General features: G+C 26.0%; 3 protein-coding genes across 3 annotated transcripts; 2 read left to right on the top strand and 1 right to left on the bottom strand.

Annotated features, from left to right (window-relative positions):
* Window positions 1–812: 812 nt before the first annotated feature.
* Window positions 813–2,001, top strand: LOC145832954 (dual specificity protein kinase CLK1-like). Its single transcript, XM_082940157.1, has 3 exons — window positions 813–1,261; window positions 1,458–1,608; window positions 1,798–2,001. The coding sequence occupies exons 1-3, from the start codon at window positions 813–815 to the stop codon at window positions 1,999–2,001; spliced, it is 804 nt and encodes a 267-aa protein (XP_082796283.1).
* Window positions 2,002–5,940: 3,939 nt separating this feature from the next.
* LOC145832953 (uncharacterized) lies at window positions 5,941–7,164 on the top strand. Its single transcript, XM_082940156.1, has 2 exons — window positions 5,941–6,348; window positions 6,649–7,164. Exons 1-2 carry the CDS (start codon window positions 5,941–5,943, stop codon window positions 7,162–7,164), a joined length of 924 nt encoding a protein of 307 aa, XP_082796282.1.
* A 3,099-nt stretch (window positions 7,165–10,263) lies between these two features.
* On the bottom strand, window positions 10,264–11,644 carry LOC145832952 (dual specificity protein kinase CLK1-like). The gene is made up of 3 exons (XM_082940155.1): window positions 11,196–11,644; window positions 10,854–11,004; window positions 10,264–10,653 (listed from the first exon to the last, which is right to left on the bottom strand). The coding sequence occupies exons 1-3, from the start codon at window positions 11,642–11,644 to the stop codon at window positions 10,264–10,266; spliced, it is 990 nt and encodes a 329-aa protein (XP_082796281.1).
* Window positions 11,645–13,984: the final 2,340 nt, after the last annotated feature.

The raw sequence follows: 13,984 nt of genomic DNA, 5'->3' as shown, positions 1-13,984 counted from the left end.
GCTCTACAAAAAAACAAAAAGCTAGTATATAGAAAAAAACAATCTAGCTTTATTTTTTTAGTTTATTTCAAAATTGTTTCACGCTTGAGTACATTTTTTATAGGAAAAAAAGTTTTGAAACTGAACAAAAATTTGATAAAATCAAAGGCCTGAAAGCTTTCAGAAAATAAATTCTTTAGTAATTTAATAACGGCTACATTGTTTATAAGCAAACATAAAAATAAGTATTTTCTTATGCTAACAAACTATGTGTGTATAAAAAGTTTTAGAAGGGAATGAATGTAAAGTGGTTAATAAACATATTTATAGTGTTATTTAAAAAAGCTTCAAAAAAGTCCTGCAGTATTTTTTAGCAGCTAAATGCTAAAAAGTGTCAACAAGCATATTATATATAAAATATAATACAATTAACATTAAGAAAGCTAACTGTTTTGTTTATCACTTTCGTTTGACAAAGAAACAAAATAACATTAAAATTAAGAAAATATTTTTTTAAATTTATTATTTATTTTGAAGATAAGTTCTATTGTAAAACTAAAACAATTTTAAGTACTACATATCAGTATTATATAAAGTAATACTACAACAACGTGTTATTTTATTAGCAAGTAAACTAACAAATCATTAGGTCTAATTAATAATTCTAATAAAAAAGTTATTATTTTATGATACTTAATTTTATGTATTTCTCAACTCAGAACTATTGAGAAATACTTATTTGGCTTGTAAGCAGTGAGTGTAACATAAAAGTTTTAGATAAAAACTTTAAAAAATATTTTACAATGAAAATTAGAAGTTTACATAAAAGAAAAATGTCTAAATCAAGTCAAGTAAATAAAAACAATCTCATCGGAAAAAAGCTGAGATCCCAATACAACGTTCTCAGCAAACTTGGAGAGGGAGCTTTCGGAACTGTATATAAATGCCTTGATATTACAACCAATCAAAACTTTGCTATCAAGGCAATGAACAACAAGCATGCAACAAATGAGTTGGAAACTTCAGAGAGTCTGAAAGACGCTGATGGAAAGTGCAACTACTTGATTGAATTACTTAGTTGGTTTAAGGAGGATAGCTTAGTTTGCTTGGTTTACCCAGTCTACGGACCTAATACAGAAGTAGCTATGGAAAAAAATAATCAACCGTTTAAGTTGCAAGATGTACAAATCATGGCAAAACAGCTGATTGAAGCGACAAATTTTCTTCACAAAAATAAAATGTTACATACCGATATCAAAACAGCAAATATTTTATTAAACAGGTTAATTGTTTTATGCAATTTTTTTACTCTTAAAGTTACTTTTGTATAACACAACTAACAACTTCTTTTTTTTTTTTTGCCATTAAACGTCTTACTAAAAAATATTTCTTTTTCTGTTAAACACTATAGAGATTTTTATTAATAACTAAATTTAATAAATAAAAGATAATTAGTTAATTTAATTTTTAATAAACAGGTATTACTACGACAAGTCGAAAAAATACTTTTATATGAAGCCTGACATCATATTGTGCGACCTTGGCTCTGTTTACTTTGAGGAAGAATTCGACTATGACGTCATAACAACACTTCAGTACCGCGCTCCTGACGTCATAATGGGTCACAAGGTTTTTTGAGTATATTACTAAGAAAGTAAACCATTTTACATAAACAACCAACTTATTATAACTAAACATCTTAGACAGAGTAAGCCATTATATTTGAAAGAAGTGTAATCTTATAAACAAAGTGCTTGTATTTTTTGCCTTGTAATCAAACTAGGATTTATAAATTTAACATTAGTTTTATTTCAACAGGTCGGGTATCCATGCGACGTTTGGTCGATCGGCTGCACTTTGTTCGAATTTTTCACAGGAGAAACGCTTTTCAAGGTGGATACTGTTCAGGAACTTTTCAGGATGATCCACTTGATGATTGATCCTTTTACTCAACATGAAGTTCAAAGGTATAACTTGAAATTGACCGAAGATGATAAAAAGAGGAAAGTGGTCAAAAACTGACTAAAGATAAGGAAAATGTAGATATTTTGAAAAGCCAGAGTTTACAGAAATTAAAGGTGAAGTTAAGAAGTTAGAGTCTTATTTTGATAAGAACAACGCTGGAGAAAAGAATTTGTTGGAATTGATTGTTTGCATGCTAGATGTAGATCCAGTAACAAGAGTGAAATTAAAAGATTTGATCTAAACAATTACAAATAGTTTTATCGATTTTAAATAATCAAAATGTCTTAGTAGGTAGAATGATTAGGTTTTTCACTTTAATAAAAATAATAATTAATTTGTATGTTTTATACTTTTTCAAATTTTAAAATACGATTTATTTTTATTTTTACTTTCTACCATTTTGCAATATTTACTTAGACATAAAACTTTTACGTGATAATAATAGGCATAACTTTGTGGTTTGTAGTACTTACAATGAACTCTTAAATGTCAACTAATTCACTTAGTGTTTTATTGTAACTTTTGCTTTATAAAATTCAAAATTTTCGCGGACATTAGTTAAAACTACACTGAAGGGACTGTAACTCAAAATTAATATAATATCATAAGAAAAGAAAAAGTATCCTTGCAACGTTTGATATTTGTCGAAAATTATTAAAACATAAATTGACACATAAAAAAAAGAAAAAATAATTAGATAAGTCACTAACTACCCGGAATGTCGAATTACTAGAGATAATGGTAGAAATCTATATACGTATTATATTTTGTAAACAAAACTAGTAGAAAAGGTAAAGTCAGTAAAAATTACCATAGTAATTTCAAAACTTATTATAATTATTTAAATCGTCATGCCAAATACGTGATATAGGTACTTCAAATCGTAAAAAACTGACTTAATATGTTTCAAGTGTAATAAAAAAAAGTCTGATTTCAATGCATTTTAAATTATTATAATGTCGTATTAAAATAAAAAATTTTAAACAACGTGTTTTGCAGTTATTTCGCTGTGGATATTAAGAAGTGATTGTATTGACAGCTTATAAACCATATCAGTATCAAAAACACATTTTGCTAACAAGTTTGATATTTTTGCTTGAAAACATAATAAGTTCTTTACAAAATATTGATTTATTGCAAATAATTTATAATTAAGTTAAGTATTGTTTTTATAATCTGATTGAAATAACACAAGAACTCGTATTTTTTTTTAATTCTGTGCCACAATAAAGTTATCTGATGATTTTTAAGCTTTATCAAAACAGCCTTTATAACAACTTTAAAACAGTTATTTTTAACTATTTGATTTACTAAGGTTCATCTTGTTTTGAGAAAAAAATAATGATAAAAAAAAGATTGTTTATAAATGATTGTGTTGATGGCTAGTTTTATTTTAAAAAGTTGCTTAAGAAGTTAGGTAAAAGGAACTCATATACAAAAAAATGTTTGAACTAAAACTGCAGATACAGTCTAATGCGTGTCCAAAACTTTAAACAGAAAAAAATCATTTGTTGTAATTATAATGTAAATCACGTGGATTAATTTTTATTATTATGTCAAAAATCAGTTAAGCTATAGAAGTATTCAATATTAATAGTATACGAAACGGGTAGCTGTTAGGTTGTAGTTGAGTCAATAAATAGAAAAAAACATAAACTAATTAAAAACACCTGTCTAAGGTAAAGGTTATGGGCAACCGTAATAGTAAAAGTATATGCATATAAAACATATGTATACAAAAAAATAATTAAATAGTAAGAAAGCAAAGTTACCGACCATAGGTAATGATAAGGGGCAACAGTGATAGTTCAGAAACATTTAAAATAAATGAATAAGTTTAAAAAAAAAATAATAAGAAAAAAAACCTACTGACCAATGGTAAAGGTTCGGGGTAAGAGTTGTAATAATAGTAATATCTATCTATTCAAAAGTTTCTTAATGCTAAAGTTACCCTTCGTGCAAAATATATTCCCTCGTGCAAAAGTGTCCCTCGTGCTTATTTGACACCTACTCATCTTAATCATTATAGGTTTTGATACAAACTTAGATAATTTATATTTTAACAAAAGCATTTTAGTTTAGAATTTTATACTAAGCAAATTATATAGTTCGCAAATTGTTGCCTGTGGACCGAGTGCTATAGAAAACAAAAAAAAGAGTTATGCATTATAATTTAGAATACATAATATAATTTTTTAAACAATTAAAACGTTTTGTAAGAAAAATTTAAAATCAGGCTCTATCTTTTAACTAGTAATTACTAGTCTGTTATTAATGCTTATTTTATAACACTTTTGGTTTTAATCATAGATTGTTATTTATTATGCTAAAGCTATAAAAAAATATATAATAACACACATTTTATTATTACTTCATACTGTTAATAAAATAAAAAAAAAACAAATAAAAAATATTTAAATGTGTGTAGTTAAATGTTTTGAATAAATTGTGCACCAGTATTTGTTTTTTTATGAAGTTTCACAATTTTACTTTATTCGAAGATTCTGCAGAATCCATGTAAAACAATAGAACTTAAAACGCTACTGAACACTATAAAAACTGTTTAAGTTTTTGTATAAACATAGCTTATGTTTTACAAGATTCTTCGTAAAAACCAGACCAACCAAAATAACTTTATGACGTTATTTGTGATTATTTGCTGTTTGAATTTGATTTGTTTTGTTAACACGAACATCATTAGTTTAACAAATACAGAATATTAACATTTTTAAATCCTACTTAATTATCTTATAGGCTAACAATGTGTTACATGTAGTGTTAAAACAAGTGGTGTTATGTACTTAAATCATCAAAAGGACCATGATAACAATGTTTTAATATTTTAGTTTAAGATCTTGCTGTGTAGAATAACCTTTATTATCGAGATACACACCGTTTTATTTTAAAATTTGCTTGACTTAAATTGACTATCTTTATGTTTCAAATTTGATTTTATTTGCTGAAAACTTTTTGTGTATAAAATATATGTTGACTTCGAAAGTATATGTTATTATTGTCACACTCCTGATAAAAGTTCAATAGTATTATAGTATAAAAAAACTGTATTTCAAATTGAAAGTTTTTCCAACATAACGTCTTACATAACAAAACTTACAATTATATGCGAGTATCATTTTTTAGTGATTCAGCTTGTGATTTTTTATTATGACTTCACAACTAATTTTAAGTCATATGTTACTTGTGGCCTAAAGTGCAGTGCAACTCTATCAAATATAATAAAATCAATGATGTAAATCACAGTTTCACTAGGATTAACTAAATAAATTATTAACTAATTTTTACAACAAGTATTTTTTCAAAGACACATTCTATAGCAAATATATTTGATTTTGTTTTTACGTAATCTGTGTACTATGCTTTTCTTATAATTCTGAAAAACTACGAACAAATTAAAAAATAATAGATAGAATTACTTAAAATTTTTTCATTATTAAAATTTTAAGATGAAGAAGCTAGGTATTATAAATACCAATAAGATGAAGTTTGAAAAATAATTTACAACATTTTTTACTAAATTATGTGAAGTGTTACACAATTTATCTACTACAGACTTTGAAACACCCTTCAGTAAAGTTTAAACTTAGTTTTTGAATAAAGGTTTTGAAAACAAAAAACTAGTATCTTAATTTTTACACAATTTTTGATAACTACTTAAGCTGTAAGACTTTGAGTTTTGTAAATTTCATCAAAATTAGATCACTCCCATAACATTAGATGAGTTTATAAGACAAACTACATTTTAATTACAAAATGTTAAAAAGAACTTTTATAAAATGGCAATGACAATTTAACTGCTAAATTAAACTTTAAATATTTTTAAGCTGCTTCAGACTTTTTAATTAGTAAAATGATGTCTTTATAATATTACCTATCTTTTTTTTTCATTAATAAGATCCTTTTATTTTGAAAAATAAGTAACTAACAAAAAAAATACATGTACACAGCAATTATACTACTATTTAATATACAATTAGAATGTCCAATTCAAGTCCGGTGAACTCATTGAAAAAATTGAAAACTATACTCACTGTCGTTGGAAACTTGCACGGAAATGGTTTTACATACGAAGTTCTCAAGGAAATCGGCAGGGGAGCCTACGGTGTCGTCTATAAATGCCTGGACGTTTCAACGAACCGGCACGTTGCCATTAAAGCCGCCGAACACAAATATGGAAATAATGAGCGGGAAGCTTTCGACAGTCTGCACGACGCTGATGGGAAGTGTAACCACTTGGTCGAGGTACTCAATGGTTTTACTAATCACACTTTGGCTTGCCTGGTGTACCCGGTTTACGGCCCCAATCTGAGCAAGGCAATGGAGATTAATAAGCAGCCGTTTAAAGCACAAGAGGTTAGAATAATGGCGAAACAGCTGATTGAAGCGGTAAATTTTTCTTCACAAAAACGGAATGTTGCATTGCGATATCAACCCAGAAAATATTTTATTAAACAGGTTAATTGATTGATAGTACATGAGGGCTTTACTTCAATATAATTTTCACCAGTCAAATGCCTCTATTTACTGTTCTTGAAGATGTTTGTTTATAAGAACTTATAGCCACTTTAACTAAACTTATTTTTTTGTTTTTTAAAATTCAATTTACTGTAAATTTATTCGTTTCTATTTATAGTATAATATATTAAAAAATAAAATCTTTTGTTAAACAGGTTCTACTACGATCAGACTAAAATGTTTTCTTACTTTATGCCCGACATCAAACTGTGCGACCTTGGTTCTGTACGTTGGGAGAGAGATTTCAACTATGACGTCATAACGACACTTCCTTACCGCGCCCCTGACGTCATAATGGGCCATAAAATTGGGTATTCATGCGACGTTTGGTCGAACAGCTGCACTTTATACGAACTCTTCACAGGAAAGGTTCTCTTCAATGCATTGACGGTTCAGGAACTGCTCCGGATGATCCATTTTATGATAGAGAATTTTACTGGCGATGAAGTTGAAATGATAAACAGAAAACTCTCTAAAGACGGGGAAATTGTTGATATTTTGAATGAGCAAGAGTTGGGACCCATAAAGGGCAAAACCTTGCTTTACGAATCAAAGAAGATGCGTTCTTACACTAATAACCAAAATAGAGTTAAGTTATTGTGGAAACTAATAAATAGGATGATTGACCGAAATCCAGTATCAAGAGTTAAACTGAAAGACTTAGTTGAAGAAGAAGAAGAAAATTAAATAATATTTTTTCTGTGTGACCGTAATATCAACAAAGGAAACTTAACCCTTTGTGTTTGTATTATGGACTACTCTTTTTTTTTTTACTTTGTTGCACTTATTTTCACTTTAACTCAGTAGCTTTTTGTTTTAGTTACTGAGATGGAAAACCTTGTATTATTTATAAAATAAAAAAAGTTGTTTTGTACTACTTTAAAACAAACTTTAGAAAGTTTTTTTTTTTTATCCTGCTTCTATATTTTTTGTTTTCAGTAGTTTAACCCTTATAAACAAAATTTGTAATTTAATTTGCTCGATTAGTAAAAAAGTGTAGCCTACATTTATAAAACGTATTCTTTAGGTATTAAATGATTATTTTTAACTTTTAAAAAATAGATAAAATATTTTTATATAGGAACTCAAAACAAAACAAAGCTACAAAACAGTGCAATTAAATTTTTTCTAACAAGGTTTTCCGGAGTTTAATGAAGTAAGACAAAAATTCATAGTATTTTAAAGTTTGTCGCAGCATAACTTTTTTTGAAGGTCTTTTTGTTTTTAAATATGCCTTTATGGCAGCTTCTAAAATTAATTGTAGACCATCAGTTGCAAACTTGTTTTTCCTAGATGCTAAAATGTAAATGTTTTTCATAAATTCGAACTAAAAATAAAAACAGAAATTATCTGATAGAAATTTAAGAAAGAGATATAGTATTAAAGCTAACGTTTAAAAAATGAAAAATTCAGTAGTAAACTATTTAGTTAAAAATAGAAACATATACTATATATAATATAAAGTATATATATAAACATATTAACATTTTTTATAGGTCTATATTTCTTTTACACGTTGGTATCAGACGAGCGGTCGTTTATCGAAACAAAGTTATACAAACAAAGTAAAAAAACAAGTTAGTGAAGAACAAAATAAATTGGTAATTGGTGTTTTTATAGCTAAAAAAATTAATTAGAGCTTTTGTTTTACTTTGTACAATTTTTGTATACGTTCTACAAACAAACAAAATGTTTCAAGAATAACATTAATATCTAAAACACTACACTCTAAATTGCTGGCGACATATGGCACTAACTTAATCTAATTAATAAACATTAAAAAAGACCGTTAACGAGTACTGTACGGTAAAAAACTTCTATTAGTTGCAAAGACTTTAATTCGATTTATAAAGAGCGCCAGTCTCTACCTTAGATTATTAAAAAAAAATGTATTAAAAAAAAACTTCAAGTACTAAAACATCGAAATTCACTTTTTTTAGTATAACATTAATGATTACTTTTAGAATTGTTATAATAAGTTAAGCAAACTTAGTTATGTAATATTTATTCTCGACACTTATCTTACTTCTGGACAAGCAACTGTGTACAGTTTGGTTTGAAAGGTGATAAAGCAGAATGTGTGTTTTATATAGAAGTGCTTGGTTTTCTACAAAATTAACTAAATGAAGTTACTTGTACTCAAAGTAATAACGTAAAACTAGTTAAAAAGTTAACCGAGTACAGTTGATTTTCGCTTAAGTACGTATTTAATACGCAACTTTATACAAGTAATTTTGAGTACTGACCTTAAAATAAATTGTACCAATATGAAATTATAAATTTGTAGTTTTTTTTATATTTGTCTTTTTGAAATTGAAAATCTTAAATAAAAAAATTTTAGAGCAAACTTTCAACATTGTTTGGCGTTGTAAATATAAAGCAGTTTCAAAATTTTTGTTTTTAACTAACCAGTGCTACTGCTAAACTTTACAATTTTTTAAGCTAGCTATTACAATATACACATGACTATTATTTTTGTTTGATAGTATTAATAAGCTTTAGTTTTATTTCTTTTTTAAAATTAAGAAAAAATACTAAGAAAAAAAAGGCAAGAAATTTGCAAGAAATAAATAAATTAACAGCGGTCATAAAACTTTCCGAAAATTTTAGTATGGCACAGGATTTGAAGTAATACAAGTTTTTGTATATACTCTACTCAGATTATAATAAACTACTAAACTTAATTCAAAAAATGTTTTGTTATATAATAATATATTATAAAGAACTTATTATTTGTTTTTGAGAATAATAATAATAATAATAAATATAAAATAATAATAATAATAAAACATGTTACCAAAAGGTGTTTTATAAACTGATAAGGTTTAAAATCTAAATGAACCTTTTTATACTTAAAGCAAAAAAGAAAATAAAGGAAAATTAGTGTTAAGTATATATTCAAACATTTTCGAAACTAATATGGCATCCTACTAATTCAATAATGCAGTGGAATTTTTTGACGTGTTTTAAATAAACTCTTTTGAAAATCTTTTATATTGTTATGTGAGTTGACGTTTCTTTATCAGGTTCACAAATAGTATGTATTGGGTATGATGATGCAAGTTCAAATAATTAAAGTTTTAACATTTATTCTCGTAATATAAATAAGTTACTTAGTAAATTTTATTAGTTTGACACTAGAGTTGTTTTTTTCTTTTAAGATAGTTTATTAAGGTAGATTAATTATTTTATAATGCTACCACCTGTTAAAAATTATTTATTTAGTTGTCTAAATTAGTTTAACTTTTTACCGCAATCTCTATTAGTTTGACATTCTGTTAAGTTAACAAAATTTATATAAAAAGATTTTTTTTAATGGATAATTTATGCTTCAATCTTTTTTGACAAATATTATATAAAGGAGATAACTAGGATATTTCTTTAGATATTATGTTATACTATTTTTCAGTTCAGACCTTTCAATTAATTTTTGAAAAACTTTAATATTATTAAAATATCAGAAAAAAAAATTAAGACTTTTATCAAAAGTATTAATTACTCCAAACCACCTGGTTTATTAGTTGACAATTTGAAGTTTACCGTAAATATTATAACTCACTTTATTGTACTTATTATTATTACGTCAAGGTTTTATATATAAGTAAATGTTAAAAATTTTAGGAAGTAAAAGTGCAAAATAAATCGTAGTGTTAAGATATTGAAAAAAAAATATACAAATGAAGAACTATTTTTATTAAGGTTATTTTTAAAGTAATAAAAAATTTAAACATTCTACTTTTTTAACAGCTTTAAAAATTTAGATCAGATAAAAAAACTAATAATTATTTATATGAGGTCTTCCAGTTTCACTCTTGTTACTGGATCCGGATTTAGCATGCGCACAATTAATTTCAACAAATTCTTTTCTCCACAGTCGTTCTTATCAAAATAAGACTCTATCTTCTTAACTTCGACTTTTATGTATGCAAACTCTGGCTCTTTCAAAACATCTACATTTTTCTCATCCTTTGACAGCTTTTGACCAATCCTCTTCTTTTTATCATCTTCGGTCAATTTCAAGTTAATCCTTTGAACTTCCTGTTCAGTAAAAGGATCAATCATCAAGTGGATCATCCTGAAAAGTTCCTGTACAGTATCCACCTTGAAAAGCGTTTCTCCTGTGAAAAGTTCGAACAAAGTGCAGCCGATCGACCAAACATCGCATGGATACCCGATCTGTTGAAATAAAATTAATGTTAAATGTATGAAGTATAGTTTAATTACAAGGCAAAAAATACATGTACTTTGTTTATAAGGTTATATTTCTTTTGAAAATTAACTTATTGTATTAGCTTACTCTCTTAAAGATATTTAGTTATAATAAGTTGCTTGTTTATGTAAAGTTGTTAACTTTCTTAGTAATATACTTAAACAACCTTGTGACCCATTATGACGTCAGGAGCGCGGTACTGAAGTGTTGTTATGACGTCATAGTCGAATTCTTCTTCAAAGAACACCGAGCCAAGGTCGCACAACTTGATGTCAGGCTTCATGTAAAAATCATTTTTCGACTTGTCGTAGTAATACCTGTATAATAAAAATGTAAGTTAACTACATATCTTTTAATCAATAATATTTAATTATTAATAAATATTTGTATAGTGTATAGTACAAAACAAATATTATTTAGTAAGGCGTAATGGCAAAAAAAAGAAGTTGTTATCTGTGTTATACAAATGTAATTTAAAGAGTAAAAAATATAAATTGAAACAATTAACCTGTTTAATAAAATATTTGCTGTCTTGATATCGGTATGCAACATTTTATTTTTGTGAAGAAAATTTGTCGCTTCAATCAGCTGTTTTGCCATGATTTGTACATCTTGCATCTTAAACGGTTGATTATTTTTTTCCATAGCTACCTCTGTATTAGGTCCGTAGACTGGGTAAACGAGGAAAGCTAAACTGTCTTCCTCAAACCATTCAAGTATTTCAATCATGTAGTTACACTTTCCATCAGCGTCTTTCAGACTCTTTAAAGCATCCAACTCGTCTTTTGCATGTTTTGGATTCATTGCCTTGATAGCAACGTATTGATTTGTTGTGATGTTAAGGCACTTATATACAGTTCCGAAAGTTCCCTCTCCAAGTTTGCTGAGAACATTGTATTGGGATCCCAGATTGTTTCCAATTAAATTGTTTTTATTTACTTGACTTGATTTAGACATCTTTTTTTAAGTAAAGTTCTAATATTTTATTACTTTGTTACACTTACTTCATACAAGCTAATAAGTATTTTTGAAAAGTTTTAAATTATAATATAGCCAATGTTTAGTAGTGAAAATTAATAACTGTTGGTAATAAAAAGTTCTATAATTACTGCAACTTATTAGAATTTAATTTCTTTGTTATTAAGATAACGAAGTGTTGTAGTATTGCTGTGTACAACAGTTATATGTAGTACTAAAAAGTATTTCAGTTAAGCTATATTACAGATTTTATGCTAAAAATATTTTTCTTTGACTAACGAAAGTGTTAAAATTAAAACAGTAGGCTGTCTTAAAATGTTATTTTCTTTTTTGACATGCTTGTTAACATACTTTGGCATTCAGTTGTTTTCAAGATACAACTGCAGATACATTTCAAGCTTCCTTAAATAATGCTACAAATAAATTTGTTCCAAACTTAACATTCATTACACTCTAAAACTTTTTTCTCATATAATTTGTTGGCATAAAATATACAAATATACTGATATACTATAGTCGTTTTAGAATTTATTTTTAAATATGTTTCCTGAAAGCGTTTAAAGCCTTTGATTTAATCACTTTTTTTTTAAAAACTTGTTTATTACAAAAGCCGTACTTGAAAGTAAAAAAAAAATAAAATCAGTTAAAAAAAAAAGCTATAATGTTTATTTTTTATATTAGCTCTTCGTATTTTTGTAGACAAATTATTTATTATAGATACAAAAAATAAATTAGATAAATATGTTCGAAAAACAACAGTTCAAAAAGACATTTAAAGTTTAATAAAGAAATAACTATCAATGTAAACTAGGAAAACACTGTAATTAAAACTAAACATAAAATTTTTATAACTGCTATTGTCAAAGTATGTAGTAGAAAAAATGTGTAACTGGTTACGCTATTAATATTTAATATGCACAGCTTTGTACGTCATAAAACTTCAAAAAAATACTCAGTTAGATTTATTCATATATAAAATATTTAGCTAACTTTAGAACATTCTAAAAAAGTATAATTAACAGAGTAGCTTAAAAATTTTTCAAAATAACTTTATTTCTTTAGCCACTTTTATCTTGTAGTAAATAAAAAATTTAAATTACACTTAAGCAATATAAGTTAATTCAATTATTTTTAAGTTTGTTCAAAATTGATTGAAAAAAAAATATTTGGTTTCATTATCAGTATCATAATTATACAACGATTGTATAACTAAGAAATTTGTTTAAATATTTCAAATAGATTGGTTGTTTAATTTTTGTTAAAAACGAGTAGTATGTCTATAACAAGAAAAAAAACGAATTAAAATTTAACGTGTTACAAAAAACTTAAAATAAATTTAAAAAACTATATTGTATTATTTGGATTAAAGATTTATGCATAAGTGTAGGCATGTGTTTAACAAATAAAATTAAGCTATTGTCTTTTCAGAAGTAATTAACGACAACAGTTATGTATTTTAAGATGTGTTTCTACTTTAGGTTATTATAAAGTTGAACATCAAACTTAAATTAAAGTTCACAATATATGTAAGATCCGTAATAACTATAAAAGTACTACAAAAGTAAATAAAATGTAAGTACTACAAAAAAAATCTATTAATTACTGTTATGTGTGTAAATTGCTTCCTATTTTGAGTTTTTATTTTAAAACACCATCAGTACCATACATGATTTTTTTACTTTTAAGTACAATTGTTCAAACATATCATTGAAGGAGTTATTCAATTGTAATTAATAATTGAACTTAAAAGGTTTCTAATTCTAAACTGCTTTTATTGATGCTTTCCGCTAAAAAACTAAGTTTTAAAAGCATTAGTATGGTTTAATTAATAAAAAAAATTACAAACTAGTTTTAATGGTAAGAATATTATCTCGTTTGTTTTAAAAACCAAAACAGTTTAAATTTTGCTAAAACTTTATTCTCTTTATCAACGGCGGTTTTGGTCATTTAAGTAAAAATTTAGTTTTATTTTCTATAAACTATGAACATGTTTAAAGTTTTTAAGTTAAGTTTAGATAAGTAATAACAGAATTACATTAATGGTCTCTTGAATGAAAAATATACTGCAAAGTTGTAATTTTAATCAATGATTAAGTTATTTTGAATTGTATCTTGTAATCAGTTGTAAGACAGTTAAAAGCTGTAGATATCACCAGTAAACATAAATACTAGCATAAGTTGACATCAAAAATTAAAAACTCAATTTAAATAAAGCTGTTTATTATTACTATACTGAAAATACTGCCAGCTTAACAATTATGATTTTTAAGGTCATATTTACAGAAAATTTTGTTTTTTGTTTAACTCTAAGTGTAATGA

Source organism: Thalia democratica, chromosome 4 (genome assembly GCF_965202585.1).
Source record: "Thalia democratica chromosome 4, ktThaDemo2.hap1.1, whole genome shotgun sequence".
In the NCBI taxonomy this organism is placed as follows: Eukaryota; Metazoa; Chordata; class Thaliacea; order Salpida; family Salpidae; genus Thalia; species Thalia democratica.
This window is presented reverse-complemented; position numbering and strand designations above follow the sequence as displayed.

What these genes read in the sequence shown, in the direction of transcription:
- LOC145832954 (XM_082940157.1), top strand. Translation starts at nt 813, where the DNA reads ATGTCTAAATCAAGTCAAGTAAATAAAAACAATCTCATCGGAAAAAAG. An exon ending in GCAAATATTTTATTAAACAG is followed by an intron (nt 1,262 to 1,457) that starts GTTAATTGTTTT and finishes TTTAATAAACAG; the next exon opens with GTATTACTACGACAAGTCGA. An exon ending in ACGTCATAATGGGTCACAAG is followed by an intron (nt 1,609 to 1,797) that starts GTTTTTTGAGTA and finishes TTATTTCAACAG; the next exon opens with GTCGGGTATCCATGCGACGT.
- LOC145832953 (XM_082940156.1), top strand. Translation starts at nt 5,941, where the DNA reads ATGTCCAATTCAAGTCCGGTGAACTCATTGAAAAAATTGAAAACTATA. An exon ending in CGAAACAGCTGATTGAAGCG is followed by an intron (nt 6,349 to 6,648) that starts GTAAATTTTTCT and finishes TACTACGATCAG; the next exon opens with ACTAAAATGTTTTCTTACTT.
- LOC145832952 (XM_082940155.1), bottom strand. Translation starts at nt 11,644, where the DNA reads ATGTCTAAATCAAGTCAAGTAAATAAAAACAATTTAATTGGAAACAAT. An exon ending in GCAAATATTTTATTAAACAG is followed by an intron (nt 11,005 to 11,195) that starts GTTAATTGTTTC and finishes TTTATTATACAG; the next exon opens with GTATTACTACGACAAGTCGA. An exon ending in ACGTCATAATGGGTCACAAG is followed by an intron (nt 10,654 to 10,853) that starts GTTGTTTAAGTA and finishes TTATTTCAACAG; the next exon opens with ATCGGGTATCCATGCGATGT.